Source organism: Lacerta agilis, chromosome 1, assembly GCF_009819535.1.
Source record: "Lacerta agilis isolate rLacAgi1 chromosome 1, rLacAgi1.pri, whole genome shotgun sequence".
Taxonomy (NCBI): domain Eukaryota; kingdom Metazoa; phylum Chordata; class Lepidosauria; order Squamata; family Lacertidae; genus Lacerta; species Lacerta agilis.
The window spans coordinates 130,837,345-130,860,274 of NC_046312.1; the positions used below are offsets into that span (position 1 = coordinate 130,837,345).

General features: G+C 40.2%; 1 protein-coding gene across 4 annotated transcripts in view; it reads left to right on the forward strand.

Annotated features, from left to right (window-relative positions):
* The window catches only part of HDAC4 (histone deacetylase 4), a 141,693-nt gene that overhangs the window by 97,387 nt on the left and 21,376 nt on the right, over positions 1-22,930 (forward strand). For all 4 annotated transcript variants that reach the window (XM_033171306.1, XM_033171304.1, XM_033171305.1 and 1 more), the window contains 2 exons: positions 8,570-8,657; positions 10,657-10,776. In XM_033171306.1, the coding sequence (XP_033027197.1) occupies positions 8,570-8,657; positions 10,657-10,776 (208 nt within the window). The remainder of the gene's footprint in view (positions 1-8,569; positions 8,658-10,656; positions 10,777-22,930) is intronic.

Sequence of the window (22,930 nt, forward strand, 5' to 3'; positions counted from 1 at the left end):
TTCTTAACATTCACCACTCTTCTTAATAGTCTTCAAGATATTAATTAATCTAATATAATTCATTACTTAAACTGCATATCCTAAAACCTTCCTAACCATTTAAATCGTTCATAACAATGCTTCTTATATACAATATTTATCTAACATCAACTAGCTAAAGCCAATTCAACAAACTAATTCTGCTCTAATATCCAATTTTCACGATTTTTTAAATAGTCCTTAAATTTCTTCCAATCTTGTTGCACCTTCTCCTCCCTCTGGTCTCGGAGTCTCGCGGTCAGTTCAGCGAGTTCCATAAAGTCCATTAACTTCATCTGCCATTCTTCCACTGTCGGAATCTCTTCGCCTTTCCAGTTTCTTGCAAGTAGAATTCTAGCAGCTGTTGTGGCATACATAAAAAACACTCTATCCTGACTGGGTATCTCATGATTGGTCATGCTCAAAAGGCAGGCCTCTGGTTTCTTACTAAAAGTAATTTTCATTACCTTCTTGAGTTCGTTATAAATCTTCTCCCAGAAAGCCTTAACCCTTGGGCATGTCCACCACATATGATAAAAGGTACCTTCCGCAGTTTTACATTTCCAACATACATTACTTGTAACATGATATATCTTAGCTATCTTCACTGGTGTCAAATACCACCTATATATCATTTTCATAATATTTTCTCTTAATACATTACAAGCAGTGAATTTGATACCTTCCTTCCACAGCCTCTCCCAGTCATCCATCATAATATTATGTCCCACATCTTTTGCCCAGTCTATCATTGCAGATTTAACCAGTTCATCTTTTGTATGCCACTCTAGCAACAAATTACACATCCTGGAAAGGTTTTTGGAATTCGGTTCAATTAACTCTGTTTCCAGCTTTGATTTTTCTATTTGAAAACCAATCTTTTTGTCTAATCTAAAAGTTTCATAAATTTGATGATACTGCAGCCAGTCAGTGACTTCTTCTTTCATTTGATCGTAAGTTTTCAACTTAAACGTCTCACCTTCTTGCTGCAGTATATCTACATATCTTGGCCATTTTGCAGACAGGTCTTTTATAGGCCTTGGCCTCTACAGGTGAAATCCATCTAGGAGTCTTTCTCTCCAATAAATCTTTATTTCTCATCCAAACCTGAAAAAGGGCTTTTCTAACTATATGATTCTTAAAAACTTTGTGGGCCTTTATCTTGTCATACCAAAGATACGCATGCCATCCAAACACATTATCAAAACCTTCCAAGTCTAACACATCAGTATTATCTAGTTTAAACCAGTCCTTCAACCAGCAAAAGGCTGCTGCCTCGAAATAAATCCGTAAATCTGGCAGGGCAAAGCCTCCTCTTTCTTTAGAATCCGTTAATATCTTAAATTTAATTCTTGGCTTCTTCCCCTGCCAGATAAACTTCGTCAAATCCTTTTGCCATATCTTAAAACAGTCTAGTATATCTAAAATTGGAATCACTTGGAATAAAAACAGCATCCTTGGTAATACGTTCATTTTAACAGCAGCTATTCTGCCCATCAGTGAGAGTTTCAGTCTTGTCCACATTTCTAAGTCTCTTTTTATCTCGGCCCATACTTTTTCATAATTATCCTTAAACAGGTTTAGATTTTTTGCAGTTAAATTAACTCCTAGATATTTTACTTTTTTAACAAAATTAAGGCCAGTATAATCCTGTAGCTTCTGTGTCTGCACAGGGTTCATATTTTTAGTCAATACTTTGGTCTTCACCTTATTTAATTTAAAGCTGGCTACACATCCAAAAAGTTCAATTATTTCTAAGGCTTTGGGGACACTGCTTTCAGGTTCTTGTAGGGATAACATCAAATCATCTGCATAGGCTCGTAATTTATATTCCTTCTCACCCACCTTTATTCCTTTAATCTGTTTCTCCGCTCGTATCATATTTAGAAGGACTTCCAGGACCGTGATAAACAACAAAGGGGAGATAGGGCACCCTTGTCTTGTTCCTTTCTCAACTCTAATTTCCTCCGATATCACACTGTTGATTATAATTTTTGCTTTTTGCTCTGTATAAATGGCATTGATGCCATTAAGAAATCGTTGTCCAACTGCCATCTTTTCTAGGTTTTTCTTCATGAAAGTCCAAGATATATTGTCAAAGGCTTTTTCTGCATCAATGAACATTAATGCTGAATCCGTATTTATGTTTTTTTCCAGTTTTTCTAAGATATCCACAATGATTCTCGTATTATTACTTATTTGTCTTCCTGGTAAAAAACCTGCTTGGTCCTTATGAATGTAATCCTTCAGCACTCTTCTTAATCTCATAGCCATGACATTAGCAAATATTTTGTAATCCACATTCAATAACGAGATCGGACGGTAGTTTTTCATCAAAGTCTTATCTGAATCTGGTTTCAAAATCAGTGTGATATAGGCCTCCTTCCATGTCTCCGGTGCCCTACCTCCTTCTAGTAAGTCATTGCAAACGTCTTTCAAAGGCTGTGATAGCCAGTCTTTTAACAATTTATAATACTTTGCAGTTAATCCATCTGGTCCTGGTGCCTTCCCTATCTGCATGTTGTTGATTGCATCTTCTATCTCTTGCGTAGTAATCGGGTGGTTGAGCATATTTATTTTATCTTCTGGGACTTTATGTAATCCATTTTTTTTCCAGAAACTGGTCTATTTCCAATTCTTCTATTTCATCTTCCTTATACAATTGTTTATAATATCTTTGAAAACACCATCTAATTTCCTCTGGATTCTCCACGTTCCTTCCATTGATTACTAAATTGTTGATGATATTTGCTTTTTGCCTTTTTTCAGCTGCCAAGCTAATAACTTTCCACATTTATTTGCTGATTCAAAAGTTCTTTGTTTCATCAATTTTATCTTCCATTCTAAATTTCAACAATCGTTCCATTTCTGCGTTTTGCTGCTTCCTCTTTTTTGCTTTTTCACTAATGAGGAACCCTCTCATGACTGCTTTGCTTGCGTCCCATACTGTCCTCTTTTCCACCTCAGTATTCAAATTAATTTGAAAATATTCCTTCATCTTTTTTGCAGCTCTTTCTATCAGCTTGGTATCTCTCATCAGTGCATCATCCATTCTCCATCTAAAGGAGTCCTTGGAAATTACCTTTAAATTCAGTTGTACAGGATTGTGGTCTGAATAAGTCTTAGGACCAATTTCTGCTTTTTGTATTTTTGGTGTCAATTCATTTGAAATCCAGATGTAACCTATTCTCGACCATGACTTCTGAGATTCTGAAAAATAAGTTGCCTCTGTTTCAGTTGGGTTTCTCAGTCTCCAGGCATCCACCAAATTCAAATTATCAACCATTTCAAAGAACGTTTTTGGCAGTTTCCCATCATTTGTAATTTTTGGTCTTTGGGATCTGTCCATTAATGTGGAAACTGCACCATTAAAATCTCCGAGGCATACTATTTTATACTCCAAATAGTCCAATAGCAAGTCATGAATCTTTTTGTAAAAAATTGACTTTCCATCATTTGGTGCATAAAGTCCCAGGATCAAAATTTTTTCGCCTTCTACCTTAATTTCAATAGCAATGTATCTCCCTTCTTCATCTTTAAATAACTGTCTTGGGCTGTATTTTTCTTTTGCATAAATTACCACTCCTCTCTTCTTGACTTTATCCGATGAAATAAATTCCTGGCCTAACTTTTTGTTTTGTAAAATTCTTCTGTGTTGTCGAACTACATGGGTCTCCTGTAAACATACAACGTCCAATTTCTTCTTCTCCAAACTATGGAAAACTCTGTGTCTCTTCGGTCTCTGGTTCAATCCCCGAACATTCCATGTCATCAATTTCAGAGCCATCTTCTAATCTACTCCTCCAGACGCCTCTGCTTTCTTGTCTTTTTCTGGATCTTCTGGATCTTCTGGCCTCGGTGCCCCTGGTAGTGGCAATACTCCTGGAAGTTGAAAGAAAAAAGCTGGATCTAATGCTGAACCTTTAAAATCTTCCAGATGCTTGTCCAGAAATTTTTGTTTCTCAGCTGGGGATCTTATCCTTATCTTCTTCTCTTTGAATGTAAATGCAAGGCCCTCTGGAAATTCCCAACTGTAAGGAATTTTCCTTGCTCTTAGCTCCGATGCCAAGTTGTTATAAGTTACTCTTTTTTCAAGGAAGTATTTGGGGATGTCTTTAAAAATTATGATTTTCTTCTGCTGTACCACCAGGTTGTTCTTATAATGTAGATCCAAAATATAGTCTCTTTGATATCTGTTCTGTAGTACAATCAAACAATCATTAACCACTTTGGAACTTTTCTTTCCTCTGGATCCAAATCTAAAGGCCTTCACTATGAGTGCTGAGACGTCGTTCTCCTCCAACTCCCAGAATGTTGAAAATTCATTAACTATAAAGGCTTTCAAGCTATCTTTTTCCAATTCTGGAAGTCCTCTTAGACGGAGATTCCCTTCCCTCTCTCGGAGTTGCAGAAACGCGAGAGCTTCTTCCACGTTCTTCTGCTGTGATCCAATTTTTTCAATCTTTTCCAGATCAATATTCTCCAATTTCGTCTCCACTATTTTTATTTTTTCCTTTACTTCTTTAAATTCCTCTGTTTCCTTTTTTAACACTTTCACCTCTTTCCCAATTTTACCAATTTCTTCTCTATTTTGCCTGACTCCTCCTTCAATTGCACCAATAGATTTTTCCAATCTCTGAGTGGAGTCCTTTATTTCAGCTTGTAATTTTTCTGTTGCAGTATTTACAGCCGTATTCACCGAAGTCTGTGTTTGTTTCACATCTTCTCCTATTTTTCCCAGCCTTTCCGACAAATCCAAAATATTAGCATTTAATTTCTCAATAGCAGCCGCCATCTGCTCTTGAGTAATTGCAGATATTGAAGCTTTTCGTGTTTCTTTTGCTTTTGCTCTTGTACTATCTTGCATTTCCAAAACACTCTGCAGCTGGTATTTCAAGGTCACTCCAGTTGTTGTAATTGTCTCAGACATTCACAGGGAAAAACCAACAGTCCCTAAAGTCAACACCAGGTGGCCAGCATGGTAATTCAGAGAACAAAGGAACAACAGAGCCAGGAGTCCCCAACAGTTCCAACCAACCGTTCAAAGTTTAGGCTTAAGTTTCCAAAGTTTTAAAAGTTTTAAAGTTCATCAAAAGCCAAGAAAAGTTAATCCTTTAAGCAGTCCAAGACAGTACTTTACTATTCTTCTTGCAATGTAACCACCAAGTCCAGAAAAAAGACTGCAGCCAGCCACAAAGAAGTTAAAATGTCTCCGCTGGTAAACAGTTGCAAAACAAATGGCAACAAAGTAACGCAGCCCGCTACCGACCCAGGATCCTATTCCAGAGGGCGAGCGGTGTCTTCTTTTGCCATAGTCCTTGATTTTAGGTCTTATAAAACAGTTTAAACAACTTTTAAACAACTTTTAAAAAGTTCAGCAAAACTAGCAAACTTTTTTCCCGCTAGTCGCGGCTTAGCTCCTTTGCCGTTACCTTGCTCTATTAAGCAGTCCAAGAGAACGGGCTTCCTTTTTACGTTCTCTCTGCAAGTCCAAATCTTTTCTTTTTAGTTTCAAAAATCAATTAAAGTTCACTACTCACAGAGCTTCTTTTGCATAATCCAATTAAGAAGTGCTGAGCGCTCGGATCTGTCAGGATCACTGCTTTGTTCCTCGGGAGCAGACGTCTCTTCAGCTCCGTGCCGGAGCCTCACTCGCCCGATTTTCCCCCTTACGAGGGTCAATCGGGAGCGGGGACGGCACGTCTGGAGCCCACGAGACCACGGTCCACGGGACGCTCTTCCCGTGGCTTTAAGGGGTCCGTAGCGCGGGTACGGAAGCCCCAAAACCCCCGAGGAACCGGAGCTCTTCAGCTCCCGTCTGACATGGCCGGCGCTAAACCGGAAGTCGGGATTGCCAATGTCATTTTCCCCAGAACCCCACCCCCTTTCCGCTCCTTTTTTTATTTGTTTTATTTAATTTTTGGCAAGCCTGTAAAGCTGAATGCGCACAAGTTAAATGTGCGTAAGTTGCGGCCTTACTGTATTTCTTTGTTGCAGAGTTCTTGTAATGACCATCTGAAATGGAAATATTTCAAGGAGAAAAGGAGTCAGAAGTTGCTAACCTTTTAGAGTCCTGATGGAGAGGCCTTGCAGTCCCTGCTTACTCCTTGTCCCACAGCATGATAGAATGGACTTGTTTCACTTCACAGAGTCACTACTAGAAAGTATCATTGGGTGAAGCCAGCTTGAGCCCTTGGTTTTGGGGTGCCACAGGGTTCTATTCTGCTTCCAGTGTTGTTTACAATCTATATGAAGCCATTGGAAAGTAGTGTCACCTGTATGATGATGACACCCAGCTCTGTTTCATTGTACCAACTGAGTCAGGCAAGGCTTTGCACATCTTGGACCAGTTCTTGGGATGTAGTGGTGGAGTGGATGAGGAACAGTAAGTTGAAACTGATTCCTGGCAAGATGGAGGTCCTGTGGGTAGGCGGTTTTCAGGCCCAAGAATTGGGCAGCTGTCTGTCTTTAACGGTTGATGAAAAAGTAGGAAGTCCTTGGGGAATTCAGGAAGTCAAATAGAAAGGTTGCAAGGACTCAGGCCAGGACGAAAATACACAATGGTTTCCTCTATTTTTGTTGTTTAAAGTATGACACAAATTCCAGTCCTGTTTCTTTAACTGTGTAGCAGATCACACCTTAACTAGTCAGACACACTTGGTACACTTTGACCATAAAACTAAGAAACGACTGGTAAGCTGTCTCTGTTTGCTACACGAATTGCTGTATTATTTACTATAATTTTCTATATATAATTTTTATGTGTATTCTTTCATATAGATATGTTAAAACATAGATAAACTTTCTCTGGATGTCGGAATGCTTGTCACACAATTGTTTTGATAGAAATGACTAAATGGATAATATTGTCAGAAGATATAAGTTTAATTTGAGATTCTTTATTGTTCCAGCTGATGAAGAATAAACTAAACAGGGCCTTGTCCTGGAGTTAAAAATCATTGCAACTGGAATTTGTGTCATACTTTAAACAACAAAAATAGAGGAAACCATTGTTTCTTTTCGTCCTGGCCTGGGTCCTTGCAACCTTTCTATTTGTCTGTTTTTAACGGGCCTGAATCACACTGTTGACTCATGTTAAGCTTCTGCTCTACGAAGACCCCTAGATCCTTTTCACATGTTATGGCAAACCAGGTGCCCCCATCTTATATTTGTGCAGCGGGTTTTTCCTGCTGAAGTGTAGAACCTTACATTTATCCCTATTGAAATGGGTCTAGTTCTCCAATCTGTCAAGGTCATCTTGGAACCCCGTTCTGTCTTCCGTGGCATTAGCTACTCCTCACAGTTTGGTGTCATCTGCAAATTTGATGAGCATCCCCTCAATTCCTTCATCCAAGTCATTTATAAAGATGTTGAACAACAACAGGCCCAGGACAGAACCCTGCAGCACCCCACTTGTCACTTCCCCCCAGGATGTATGTTCTAGGACCTTGCTGTATATTATTGTTGTAAGCCACGCTGTGCTCTGATCTGAAGGAAGGGTGGGGCATAGAAACTCTCAAATAAATAGATAAATAAATAAATATAAAATAAAAGAGGTATTAAAAGACATAACAAAGAAAGGTCATGCTAGGAAGTGGCAAACGGTCTTGTTACAAATTTCATCCAAAGTAGAAATTGAAAAGAAGATTCCAACTAAACATCAGGAAGAACTTTCTGATGGTAAGAGCTCCTTCGGAGGGCGGTGGACTCTCCTTCCTTTATTTAAGCAGGTTTTAAAGCAGAGGTTGGATGGCTCTCTTATCTTGGATGCTTTCGTTAATATTCCTGCATTGCAGGGGATTGGACTAAATGACTCTTGGGGTCCCTTCCATCTCTAAAATTCTATCAAGTGACATCCGTTTGGAGTCAGAAGATTATGTTTTTTTTGGTTTGGTTCCCCCCCCCCCTTTTTGTTCCACCACCAATAATCCCTGAAAGATTACATAACATCATCATCTGACTCAGGGTAATTTCATTGATGTAGGCCTTATCTACATTGAAGTATTTGAGTGTGTTTATAAACTTTTTGAATTGGATTACTGTAGTTTGCTAAACCAAAGCTGGTCAGCACTATTTCAAAATCATGCAAGTTTTACACGAAGGAAAAAATAGTTTTGTGCAATAAAACCCCTTTGGGTACATATGTAATGCTGTCACCATCATGTTTAAGTGGCACCCAGTTACCAGTGATAACCCTGAAGGACAAAAAGTTGCCAAAGCAACAACAAGGGAATCAAATGGCAGCAAGCAGGGGCAAGAAAAGAACCAAACATCCTCTCCAGTATTTTTTTTAACAAGCCCCACCCCCCGCAAATCTGAATGCTGTGCTTTAAACCTGAAAGTTGAACATGGAGAGTGTTTAGCACAGATATAACTAATAGTCTGTGCATTAAATAGTTGGCATTGCCATCTTCATATTCATTTCCGTGTCTTATTTTATCTCCTCATTTTGAAGCAACAGCATATGTCATTTTCCTTGGAAAGTGTTTGGTGCTGAAGTTGTCAAGTGTACTTTCCACATATACCTCTATAATAATCTATTATCTTTCAGGGGGTTTTGCTATTTTAATTCTGTGGCAATTTCAGCCAAGCTTCTCCAGCAAAGACTGAATGTGAACAAAATACTTATAGTGGATTGGGTGAGTGAAACAGCACTTTTTTTTTTTACACCCCATCCCCTTTCCAGTACAGGTACAAAATGCAAGAACTTGTTGGCAAAAGTGCAGTCATTAGATCTCAATAAAATGTGGATTTGAATCCTCAAAACATCTGAGCTCAGTTTTCTCCTTTGCTGACAGGAGAGCGAGGCCAACTGTGCATTCCAAGTTGAAGAGCAGTTTGCTCTCAGTTAGTACAGGGCTTCATGTCTGGAGCATTTGCAAAATGCTAATAATCATGAGGGTACCCCCTTCTTTCCAGAGCATTATAAGCTTTGGAGGCAAGTTAGGTATCTAGCCCCACCAGGCAGCACCAGGGAACATCTACATGAAAGTCTCCTCTGTATTTTGCTTTTGTTGTGGAGATATTCAGCTTGTTACAAGCAGGGCTGGACCAAGAATTTCAGTACAGCACCCTAAAAGGCAGTCTGTTGCCCTAGGGAAACCAGGGCAAAAGAAGGCATTCACACATCAAATGCTTTCTTTTCTGGTGCATAGGTTCCTATTATGAAGCACCTGTCCTTTGTTCGGAGGGCTTACACTAAGAACTCATTCGAACCTATTTATTCTGCTTTTTAAAGGCAGGGGTGAGGAGTGGTGTGTGGCCCTTCAGAGGTTGCTGAACTACAGCTCTGAACATTCTAGACCATTGGCCATGCTGGTTGGGGCTGACAGGAGTTGGAGTCCATGTTAGCTACCCATGTCTTAAGCGCACTAACCTCAAAAGTGGTAGGTAGACCTGCTTGCCACTGCATCCACATCTGCACAGGAAAGTTGGAGAGAGAGGAGCCCTTTCAGCCAGTAAAGAATTGTGCACGTTTTATCCAGATCTTCATACCAAACTAATCCACTCAAGTTTCTGCCTAGTTGTTACATCCTATGGAACACCAGTGGCGTATGATTGATGTTTGAGGGAGGGAGATTGTCTAAATTGCAGTGGATGAGTTGAGCTTCTCTTTGTTACATAGAAGGGGAGAGCGCACAGGCTTGCCATTCCTCTAGATAAACCACCAGCAGCGATTGTATTGGCTTTGCTTATTAAGGTACTAGTTTTGCTGCCCCAGGAAGTGCTGCTGCTGCAGCTTCTGTGGCACTTCATATTTGTGCTCTGTCAAGGACATTTGCAGCATGGCAGTTTGGGCCTTCCTATCTATCTGTTATAAGGCACTGTTAGATTGGTGTCTCCTGTAGATTCTATCAGGCAGCATGTTCAGTTGTAAATTAATATGAGGGCCAGGTCTACCTACGGCTCTGTTTCCACCCTGTCTGCCGCACCACCACTAAACAAGAAAGTGAAGTTGGTCTTAAGGTTGGTGAGACAGCAGGCAAAACACAGGGGGCAGGGCAGGGCAGGGCAGGGCAGGGCAGTGAAGGGCCATGTTAGCACAGCACATCCAGCATCCCAGTTCAGATATTCCCTGGATTTCCCTTGCAGTGTTTTTCGGTCATTTCCAATCTGTTTTCTTGGACTCTTTTCTCAGAGATGCAGACCCTATTACTTGTCTGAAAGGTACTCACACAAGCCAAGGAGTAGCATGGCCACACATTCGCCTGCCCCCACGTTTGTGTGTAGGCTTTACATCCTTTATCAATGGAAGGATCAATTCTTGATAGTTTTGATGATGTTACCATACATAGTTGAAATTATGTCAGGGCAGTTCTCTATGTTCAGAAATGCTTACTTGCCAGTCCCCCTTTTGCATCTTCTATTTATAGGACTGAAAGTGATTCCCTACGCAGTATGCGTCTCATTTGACAACCAAGCACAATGCAACAAGCATTGTCACAATCACTTAACCATACATTAGGGTTACTAAAATCAGTGGGGCTGTATACGTATGAAACTGTGCCTTGCTGAGCCCCCCCCCCCCCGCAGGGCTTTGGTAGCATGAACATGAAAAGTTGTATTACAGTTAGTGTTAATGTAGACAGCCTATCATGTTATAAACCTTCTCATATGATATAATCTCTATCTCTGAAGGATGTACACCATGGAAATGGCACTCAGCAAGCTTTCTACAATGATCCTAATGTTCTTTATATTTCACTACATCGCTATGATGATGGAAACTTCTTCCCAGGCAGTGGAGCTCCTGATGAGGTAATAATAATATTGATATATGTTCTTACAGCATTTGTTATAATAATGGTATTGCAATCTTAGAGGTCACTCAAGCAATAAGGATTAGGACTTTCACTACAATTCGTATGGGAGTGTGGCAAGTATGAATGTGTTGATGCCCTATTCAGGCATGTTGTTTGCTTGCAAAGGGACACCAAACATCACATCTATGCATGCTGCTGCCCTTGAGGCAGGGTGCAAAGCCTTCTGCTTGTGAAGGCTCCCGATGTGATTTAGAATCCCTCAGAACTGTGTTTCTGAATAATGCAGGCAGCTTACATGAGTAGAGGAGGCTCCCTGCTTTGAACTCAAGGAGAGTGGCAGTCAGTCTCGGTAAAATGAGCGCATGAGCCTAGTGCGCTCGTCCCATTCTCCCTACTTGCATTCATCCTTTACACACGAGCAGCACTCTCAGATTCTTGTCTTCAGTCTTTGCAAATATCATTCAGTCTCCCTCCCCACCTCCTACCCCAGCCTCTAGTCCAGGCTTCCTCAACCTCGGCCCTCCAGATGTTTTGAGACTACAATTCCCAGCATCCCTGACCACTGGTCCTGCTAGCTAGGGATCATGGGAGTTGTAGGCCAAAAACATCTGGAGGGCCGAGGTTGAGGAAGCCTTCTCTAGTCACTACAACAACTAGAGACAAGTATTGCTAATATAGGTAGGCAGGCAAGAGTCACTTTTTTGAACTTTGGTTAGCATTCCTAAAAATAATAGTTGGCATTTGGTACCAATATTTATTTAGCTTTGATTTGTCATAAGGTCTTGCTTTTTTCCACCAGTAGAGGACACTCCTCACCTGAGTTCTTGGACCTGGAAAAGGACAATTCTTACAACACAATACATTGCTTCTAATGAAAGTGAATTATGAACAGTTTCACAATCCACTCTCTACAAGGTTTTGTTATTTGTACTTACAGGAGGGAGAAGCCTTTCTTGCCCTATCCTGTTTTTGGCCATTTGCTGATAAAAGCTGTGAATGGAGCTAGTAGCGATGGTTACGAAAAGCATGGAGTTCTTTGATAAGTTATACACCTCTGGAATTGGGAAGATCTATTACTCATTGCATTATTTAAGAAGTGGAAGTAAGAGGTTGCCCTGTAATATCCCGGTGGTCAAATAAATTATGTACCAAAGAAAAGTAATATATTGGCTGTTATATAACCTTGGTCAATTGTATATTCTATCTAGGTAGAAAATAAAATTGAATGTTTTGCAGAAATTTGCCCAACCCCCATTCCTACAGTGTAAGTTGACAAGGGGAGGTATGGGAAGGTGACCGTAAGAATGCGTGGTCAGGGTAAAGCATAAATGCTCTTTTGGCAGAACATGAAAGGTTCATGGCTGACCACTTTTTTTTTAATAAGAATTTTATTGGTTTTTTACAAAACAAAGAACAACAAAACACATACAACAACACAAACACAACAATCAAAACATAATGAAAAACAAATGCAAATCCCCACTGAAACACCAATAATTCTTTTTCTTGTTTAAAACAAACAAAAAAAAAATTCTTGTTCGAATCTATACTGGGTGACTTCCCCCGTTTTCTCTCCTTTGGTTTCAATTCTAATTTACTTTAATAACTTCTCATCTCTAAAGTTTAAATCATCCAAGAAAAAAACTAAACATACTTCTTAATATTTAATTTTTACTTCAAAATAGCCTATTACTTCTTTTTTATTTAAAGAATTTTATTATTTTCTACAATAAACAACAAATATAACAAACAATATACAATTAAAAACATAAAAACACATCAAACAAATTAAAACATCAAATACAACAACAACAAAAAAGACAAGAAAAAACTAATACAAACCTAAAACAAAAACAGAAAAAATATCATTGTTTACTACTTCTTTTAAATCTTCTTTGGGGGGACTTCCCCTGTTCTCTCGTCTGCGTTCAATACAAATATACTACGGTAACTTCTTTACTATTTTCTTAACATTCACCATTATTCTTATTCTTATTGTGCTTTGACATACTGGCTAACCATATATATTTCATTACCAATGCTTAAACACCTTAACCTTAAAAAACAATTCTAAATATCTCTAAGCCTTTTATAACATTACTTCTTATATACTCAGTATATCTAACATTATCTAGCTATAGCCATTTAATCAAACTGATTCTGCTTCAAATATCTAATTTTTCACGGTTTTTTAAATAGTCCTTAAATTTCTTCCAATCTTGTTGCACCTTCTCCTCCCTCTGGTCTCGGAGTCTCGCGGTCAGTTCAGCAAGTTCCATATATTCCATGAGCTTCATTTGCCATTCTTCTACTGTCGGGAGCTCTTCACCTTTCCAGTTTCTTGCAAATAGAATTCTCGCCGCTGTTGTGGCATACATAAAAAACACTCTATCCTGACTGGGTATCTCATGATTGGTTATGCCCAATAGGAAGGCCTCTGGTTTCTTAGAAAAGGTGTATTTCAACACTCTTTTGAGCTCATTATAAATTTTCTCCCAGAAGTCTTTAGCCTTTGGGCACATCCACCACATATGATAGAAGGTACCTTCCACTTTTTTACATTTCCAGCATAAATTACTTGTCGTATGATATATCCTAGCTAACTTCACTGGTGTCAAATACCATCTATACATCATTTTCATAATGTTCTCTCTCAATGCATTACAAGCTGTAAATCTTATACCTTCCTTCCACAGCCTCTCCCAGTCATCCATCATAATATTATGTCCCACATCTTTTGCCCAATCTATCATTACTGACTTAACCATTTCATCTTTTGTATGCCACTCTAGCAACAAATTATACATCCTGGAAAGGTTTTTAGAGCTTGGTTCGATTAACTCTGTTTCCAGCTTTGATTTTTCTAGTTGAAAGACAACTTTTTTGTCCAATCTAAAAGTCTCATGAATTTGATGATACTGCAGCCAGTCGGTAACCTCTTCTTTCATTTGTTCGTAACTTTTCAACTTAAGAGTCCCCCCTTCCTGCTGCAGTATATCCACGTATCTTGGCCATCTCGCGGACATATTAGGTCTTTTATAGGCCTTGGCCTCTACAGGTGATATCCATCTAGGAGTCTTTTTCTCCAATGGGTCTTTATTTCTAATCCAAACCTGATATAGGGCTTTTCTAACGATATGGTTCTTAAACACTTTGTGGGCCTTAACCTTATCATACCAAAGATAAGCATCCCACCCAAACACATTATCAAACCCCTCCAAGTCCAACACATCGGTATTTTCAAGCTTAAACCAATCCTTCAACCAGCAAAAGGCCGCTGCTTCAAAATAGATCCTCAAATCCGGCAAGGCGAAACCTCCTCTCTCTTTAGAGTCTGTTAAAATCTTAAATTTAATTCTAGGTTTCTTGCCCTGCCAGATAAATTTCGACAAATCCTTTTGCCATGTCTTAAAACAGTCTAATTTATCTAGAATTGGAATCACTTGGAATAAAAACAACAGCTTTGGTAGCACATTCATCTTGACAGCAGCTATCCTGCCCATCAAAGAAAGTTTCAGTCTTGACCATGTCTCCATATCTCTCTTTATTTCAGCCCAAACCTTTTCGTAGTTGTCCCTAAACAGGTTTATATTTTTCGGGGGTTAAATTGACTCCCAGGTACTTCACTTTTTTAACAAAGTTAAGGCCAGTACAGTCCTGTAATTTCTGTATCCGCAAAGGATTCAAATTTGTAGTCAATACTTTGGTTTTCAACTTATTTAATTTAAAGCCAGCTACACCTCCAAAAAGTTCAATTATTTCTAAAGCTTTGGGGACACTGCTTTCCGGTTCTTGTAGGGATAACATCAAATCGTCTGCATAGGCACGTAATTTATATTCCTTCTCTCCCACCTTTATTCCTTTTATCTGTTTCTCCGATCTAATCATGTTTAAAAGAACCTCCAGGACCGAAATAAAAAGTAAAGGGGAGATAGGGCACCCTTGCCTTGTTCCTTTCTCAACTCTAATTTCCTCCGATATCACACCATTGATTATAATTTTTGCTTTTTGTTCAGTGTAAATGGCATTAATGCCATTAAGAAATCGTTTCCCGACCCCCATCTTCTCTAAATTTTTCTTCATAAAAATCCAAGATATATTGTCAAAGGCCTTTTCTGCATCAATGAACATCAACGCCACTTCTGTGTTTATATTTTTTTCCAACTTCTCCAAAATGTCCACAATAATCCTTGTATTATTATTTATTTGTCTTCCAGGCAGAAAACCTGCCTGGTCTTTATGGATATAGTCCTTCAGAACTCTTCTTAATCTCATGGCCATGACATTGGCAAATATTAAAAAATCCACATTCAGGAGCGAAATTGGTCGGTAATTTTTCATTAATGTCTTATCTGAATCCGGTTTCAAAATCAGTGTGATATAGGCCTCCTTCCAAGTCTCTGGTGCCCTACCTCCATCTAATAAGTCATTGCAAACATCTTTTAAAGGCTGTGACAGCCAGTCTTTTAATGATTTGTAATACTTTGCCGTTAGTCCATCTGGTCCTGGGGCTTTTCCTAATTGCATATTATTAATCGCCTCTTCTATCTCTTGAGTCGAAATCGGGCGGTTGAGTAGATTTATTTTATCTTCTGGGACTTTATGTAATCCATGTTTTTGCAGAAATTGATCTTATCTCCAATTCTTCTATTTTATCCTCCCTGTACAGTTGCTTATAAAATCTTTGAAAACACCATCTTATTTCCTCAGGATTCTCCACGCTTCTTCCATTAACAGTCAAATTGGTGATGGTATTCGCTTTTTGTCTTTTTTTCAATTGCCAAGCCAATAATCTCCCACATTTATTAGCCAAATCGAAGGTCCTCTGTTTCATAAATTTTTGCTTCCATTCTATTTCTTGATTTAGAAATTTTGCGTATTGGGACTGCAGGTACTTAATTTCTTTCTGGATTTTTTGACTTTTGGGGTGTCCTCTTAATTGTTTTTCTTTCTCTTTAATCAATCTTAGCAATCTTTCCATTTCTGCATTTTGTTGCCTCTTCTTTTTTGTCTTTTCACTCATGAGGAACCCTCTCATTACAGCTTTACTTGCGTCCCATATCACTCTTTTCTCAACATCAGTGTTCAAATTGATTTGGAAGTATTCCTTCATCTTTTTTGCAGCTCTTTCAATCAGTTTGGCATCCTTCATCAATGCATCATCCATTCTCCATCTGAAAGAATCTCTAGAAGTAACTTTCAAACTCAACTGTACAGGATTATGGTCTGAACATGTCTTAGGACCAATTTCTGCTTTTGATATTTTTGGCGCCAATTCATTTGAAATCCAGGTGTAATCTATTCTCGACCATGACTTCTGAGGTTCTGAGAAATAAGTTGCCTCTGTTTCAGTTGGATTTCTCAGTCTCCAAGCATCAACTAAATTCAAATTATCCACCATTTCAAAAAATGTTTCCCATCATTTGTAATTTTTGTTCTTTGGGATCTATCCATCAATGTGGAAACAGCCCCATTAAAGTCACTGAGGCAAACCATTTTATATTCCAAATAATCTATTAGCAAGTCATGAATTTTCTTGTAAAAAATTGACTTTCCTTCATTCGGTGCATAAAGTCCCAGAATCATAAAAATTTCGCCTTGTACTTTAATTTCAATAGCAATGTATCTCCCTTCTTCATCTTTAAATAGCTGTCTTGGACTGTATTTTTCTTTTGCATAAATTACAACGCCTCTCTTCTTGACTTTGTCAGAAGAAATAAATTCCTGGCCTAATTTTTTGTTTTGTAAAATCCTTCTATGTTGTCGAACTACATGGGTCTCCTGTAAACAGACAATGTCCAATTTCTTCTTCTCCAAACTGTGAAAAACTCTGTGTCTCTTTGGCCTCTGGTTCAATCCCCGAACATTCCATGTCATCAGTTTCAGCGCCATTTTCTATTATACTCCTCCTGATGCCTCTCCTTTCTTGTCCTCTTCTGGTGTTTCTGGTCCTGGTCTCCCTGGCAATGGAAGATCTGGGTATCGAAAAAGAAAGGCTGGATCTAGTGAAGAGCCTTTAAAGTCTTCCACGTAGTTATCCAAAAACTTTTGTTTATCAGCCGGTGATTTTATCTTTATCCTTTTCCCTTTGAACCTAAAGTTTAGGCCTTCTGGAAACTCCCAGCTGTAAGGAATTTTCCTAGCTCTCAATTCAGATGCCAAATCGTTGTAGCCGTCTCTTTTCGAAAGGAAGTATTTGGGGATGTCTTTATAGATGATTACTTTCTTCTGTTGTACCACTAGGTTATTCTTATAATGTAGATCCAAAATGTGGTCTCGCTGGTATCTATTCTGAAATACAATTAAACAGTCATTGACCACTTTGGAGTTTTTCTTTCCTTTGGTTCCAAATCTAAAGGCCTTCACTATGAATGCTGATAGGTCCTCCGCTTCCAGCTCCCAGAATGTTGAAAATTCGTTGACTATATAGTCCTTCAAACTATCCTTCTCCAATTCTGGAAGTCCTCTTAATCTTAGGTTCACCTCTTTCTCGGAGTTGCAGAAAAGCAAGAGATTCTTCAACACTCCTCTGTTGTGATCCCATTTTTTCAATTTTTTCTACATCAATACTGTCCAGTTTCGTCTCCACTAATTTAATTTTCTCTTTGACTTCTTTAAATTCTTCTGTTTCCTTTTTTAATACATTAACCTCTTTGCAAATTTTATCAATTTCCTCTCTATTTTGCTTAACTCCTTCCTCAATTGCACTGATAGATTTTTCCAGTCTCTGAGTGGAGTCCTTAATTTCAGCTTGCAATTTTTCTGTTGATGTGTTCACTGAGGTCTGTGTTTCTTTTACATCTTCTCCTACTTTTCCCAGCCTTTCTGTCAGCTCCAAGATATTGGCGTTCAGTTTCTCAATGGCAAGAGCCATTTGATCCTGCAGACTTGCAGAAATTGAAGCTTTGCGTCCTTCTTCTTTTTTTTTGCACTTTGGACCTTGTGCTATCTTGCATCTCCTGTACACTCTGCAGCTGGTATTTCAAGGTCACTTTGCTGACTGTTACTGTGTCAGACATTCACAGGAAATCTAAGTCAAAACAATCCCTAAAATAAACACCAGGTGGCCAACATGCTAATACTGAGAACAAAGAGAGTTAGAGCCAAGAGTCCCAGGCAGTCCCAGACAACAGTTCTAGTTTTAAGGCTTTAAAAAGTTCAAAAAGTTCCTCCAAAGTCAAGAAAAGTTAATTTTTAAAACAGTCCAAGGCAGTCCCTTAATAATCCTCTTGCAATGTAACCCCCAAGTCTAAAAAAGTAACTGTAGCAAGCCAAAAGAAGTTAAAATGTCTCCGCTGGTAAACAGTAGCGAAAGGAACGGCAACAAAGTAACGCAGCCCACTTACTGACCCGGAATCCTATCCAGAGGGTGAAGCGGTGTCTTCCTCTGCCAAATTCCTTATTTTTAAGTCTTAAATGACAGTTCAAACAACTTTAATTCAACTTTTAAAAAGTTCTGCAAAACCAGCAAACTTTTTCCCGCTAGTTTGCGGCTCAGCTCCTTTGTTGTTACCTCGATCTGTGAAACAGTCCAGGAGAACGGGCTTCCTTTTTAACGTTCTCTCTGCAAGTCCGAATTTTCCTTTTAATTTTAAAAGTCAATTAGGAGTATTACTTACAGAGCTTCTATTTTGTAGTCCAATTAAGAAAGAGCCGGGTGCTCGGATCCGCCAGAATCGCTGCTTCGTTCCTCAGGGCGCAATGGCTTCTTCAGCTCCGTGGCGGAGCCTCGCTCGCCCGATTTCCCCCCTTACGAGGGTCGATCGGGAGCGGGGACGACACGTCTCGGAGCCCGCAAGAATGCCTGTCCGCGGGACGCTCTTCCCGCGGCTCTAGGGGGCCCGTAGCGCGGGTACGGTAACCCCAAAACCCCCAAGGGACCGGAGCTCTTCAGCTCCCGACTGGCAGGACCGGCACCCAAACCGGAAGTCCCCAAAATAGCCTATTACTTCTTAACTCAAATCATACATCTTATTTCACTTAAACTGCTGCTAATAAAGAAAATTAACATATCTCTTCACTAATTCAAAATCTTAAATTCTTAACACACTGACTTCAGGGTACCATAATAAGCCATCCTAATTATATTTTATATATTCTCACCCTATCCCTTTTCTAACCATTTTCCTTCGCCATCTCGGGATCTCCCCCCAGACATTTCTCCGTCTCCCTCCAACACCATTGTCCAGAATGTCCTCTTTTTCTATAAATCCACAGGTCCAGACGCAGTCCATAAATGTCCTTGCAGGGAGTTTCAAGATACACAAATCATCTCCTTCCAGCATCTCCATTTCAAAGTTCCAATCATCTTCCGGTTGTAGATTCACAAATCTTCCCATCATTTCTGGGCTCTCACCCCAGAAATTGGATATAAATTGTATTCCAACCCTGCGTCTCTCACACCAGCAGGATTTTTCAACTTCTCGGAGTTGCGCAGTCACTGTACTTTGTTTTCCAATAACTTCCTCAAGTTCCCTAGCAAGATTTTTTTCCAGTTTACCGAGGTTCTCAAGAGTCTTTCCTGTAACATATAACTTTTCTTCGACATCCTGGTTCAACAAAATTAACTTCTGGTTTAACAGTTCCAACTTCAAAAGAATAATCCTTTGTTCATGTGTCAGTCCCGAGTCTAGAGCCAGTTTGAAAACGAAACCAAGCATGGTAGAAATAGGCAGAGGGTTTCAAGTTTCAGTACTTTTCCATCTTTAACCATAGATTTTAGCCGCCATTTTCCCCCGAGTCAGGGTGGAAAGATTGTAATCCAACAATTTCAAAAAAGAGATATTTCCGATCTCTTAATTCCCCTAAAAGGGGTTCAGCCAGTCTCACTTGTCAAAAACTCCGTAGAAACTTTGTATCCGCTACTACAGCAGCAGCTGAAAACAATGTTATCTTCTTCCTTAAACAAAGGGAGGAACGGGCTTCCTTTTTCACGTTCCTCCCGGAGTGCCAATTAACAAAAATTTAGAATCCAATTAACTCCGTACTCACGGCCTCCGTGATTCTTTTCCCCCCTCTCCAATCAGGTAGAACAGCGTGCTCAGTGCCGGCGGCAGCCGCCGCATCACCGGCCCGGTTGGGGCATGCCTCCAAAGCCCGGCGCTGTGGTCCCTTCACTCCCGCACCCCTTTTACAAGGGTAACGGGAGAAGGGTTTCACGCCATAATGGGCTAGCTGGAGAGCCCATGCCGCAGGACGCTCGAACCGCGGTTTAGCGGAGCCCCGCTGTGCGGTAGCGGGGCTCCTACCCCCGGGCCGGCCTGGGTCGCATCGCTGCCGAAACGACCCACGACCGCCCGCAATGGCGTCCTCGCCGGAAGTCCATGGCTGACCACTTGAGGCTTCAGCAGAGCAGACTATATGTGCAAAACAATGAGAATTGGTACACAGTGTACTTTTTCTTGCACGCAAGAAGTCCTGACAATCTTTGGGCCCATGTAACATGAACTGAAAGATCACTGATGTGATGAGCAGTGGTATGTTTGGCTGGAGCCGTATCTTTTCCAGCAGTTTTAGTAGTGTGAATCACTGTTGTTTATACACCTTTGATTGCCCAGCTGCTATGCAACATTTGTCCATGACAGTGTGTAGCTGATAATGGTTGAGACTGCTTGTGTGTGTGCTGCATGAGCAGACCTGGGAATAAGGAACCTGCATGCTTTTATAACGTGAAATGGAACTCATTCCCTCATTCACCAACCTGCAAAAATCCTGTGCATATATGGAAATCCATGCTGACTTACATTCTAAGGTAGAAGGTATTTCACTAATTCTGTATTTCCCCTCTGGTCTTGCTGCTGCTGTGATACTCAGGGCTAAGCTTAATGTTGTGTCTGAACAGACAAACCACAGGCCGAGGTTAAGCCATAGGCATAGGTAGCATGATGGCAGCAGGACCAGCGAAATAGTTTTTATCTCTCCAGGAACCCATGCATTATGTGCACAATGGGCCTCTGTCTTGCTGATGCCATTCCTTATCCTTCACAGTGCACCACTGTGTTTTTGTTCCTCGTTATCTCCTGCCAACCAAGTTCAGTCAGCCTAAAAAGGTAAAGGTACCCCTGACCGTTAGGTCCAGTCGCGGATGACTCGGGTTGCGGCGCTCATCTCGCTCTATAGACCGAGGGAGCCGCCGTTTGTCCACAGACAGCTTCCGGGTCATGTGGCCAGCATAACTAAGCCGCTTCTGGCGAACCAGAGCAGTGCACGGAAATGCCGTTTACCTTTCCTGCTGGAGCGGTACCTATTTATCTACTTGCACTTTGATGTGCTTTTGAGCTGCTAGGTGGGCAGGAGCAGGGACTGAACAACGGGAGCTCACCCCGTTGCGAGGATTCAAACCGCCGACCTTCTGATCGGCAAGCCCTAGGCTCTGTGGTTTAGACCACAGCGCCACCAATAGTGCCAAATGCTTGACTGTACAGCATGAGCTGCAGCTTCATCGTTAGGTTTTGCTGAAGATTTCCTATTTGTTGAACCATTGTGCACTTAGTCCTAGTATTTGTAATTAAGAACACTGAATGCTTCTTGTACCCCCAAAGTGCACATGTCACGTAAGTACCCAAGAGGGAAGGAGCCCCAGCTTCTACTCTTAAGGTTTCAGTGACTGGGTTAAGGGCATAGAGAGGTAGCCTCCTAGGTGTCTTGCGGCATACAGTCTCCACAGTGTTCACATAGCTTATTTTTCTCCCAATGAACCCAACATCTGACTGTGAATTTGAATCTTTATGCCAATAAAGGTGTTATATTGTATTATTGTGAATTTGAAGTGCAAGTTGAACTTGGGGACATTTTGTAAGAGAAGTGAAACTAAAAGCAAATAGCACCAGAATAAACAATGAGGAAACAGACTAACATTTTGAGAAAAATCGTGGTACTGTTATACTTTGCAACATAATGTCACAGATCCATTAAGTAAAAATAGTACATTATACATCTGTAGTCTCTGCTGGTGTTGTAACTTGTTAGTGCAATTTTGGTGGGCAGGTTATGTGTGGTGAAGTTTACTGGGTGGCCTTTTACACTATTTCCATTGGCTCCTTACCTGAGCACACAACCTCGCTGTTTTATTTCTGGTAGCCAAAACTTAGAAGAATGTGCCTATTTCTAGCAGTTGCTGTATGCTGAAGGTATACTTGAATTTCAACAACCCAGTTAAGAGAAGCTGTTCTCTCACAATCTCCACACAGCACATATAAGGGATTAGCTTGGAGACTATAATCAAAACACACACACAATACAAGGAGAGTCTTGCACAAGATCTTATCACTGTTGTGCAATCCTTAGGTAAAAATCTAAAACTAAAACAAAAAAAAAGCACACAGCTCCATTGTGAAATTTTCTAACATTGCTTTTGCACAATTTTGGGTTGTTGTTTTTTAAGGTGTATAGATCCAGAAATACTTGCACACGTGCCCAGAATAGAAAGGACTAGGGAAGAGAGATTGAGGGGAGGGGCAACGCCCCCCCACACCTGTGGATACATCCTGTTGAGTTTTGACCACTGATATGGATGGCAAGCCGCAGAATAGCAATGAAAAAAACATGAAAAAGCAGCAGTGTGGAAGCCAGTGTACCAAATAGGCACACAGAAAAATTAGATCTTAGCGATCCTTTGTGATAAAAGGCAGGCCCTGACCTGGATGCAGCCATGGACAGAGCACACCATGCCAAGGTCATAGGAACTCAGGCAATTGGGGGGGGGGGCAGAAAAAACCTGCTCCAAGGTCCAGCTCTGCCACGTTCACTTAAGAATGACAGCTCTTAAGATACATTCTTTATATTTTTATCGGGACCGGGAGGCATGGTTTCTTCTGATACGTGCTCCTTTTTATGTGCTATTTTGTTGATTATAAGAGAGTATTTTGTTATTGCAAATAATCTCAGCCAGTAGCTTCTGGCCCAGAGCAGCAGTACTAATCCTGAGCTCACGGAATCCGGTAAGGAAAATGTGTGCACTTTGATATTAGAACTCCAGGAAACATTTCTGGGAAAGAAGTTGATTCTGCATTTACAATATTTGTGGCAGCCAAGAAGCTACTTAAGTGTACCAAATCCAGAGTCCCCGGCAATTCTCTGTGAACTACTTTAAAATATGACCGGAACTTTAAACAATTAGAAAATGTTGGTGGGGTGTGTTTTGTTTTTTA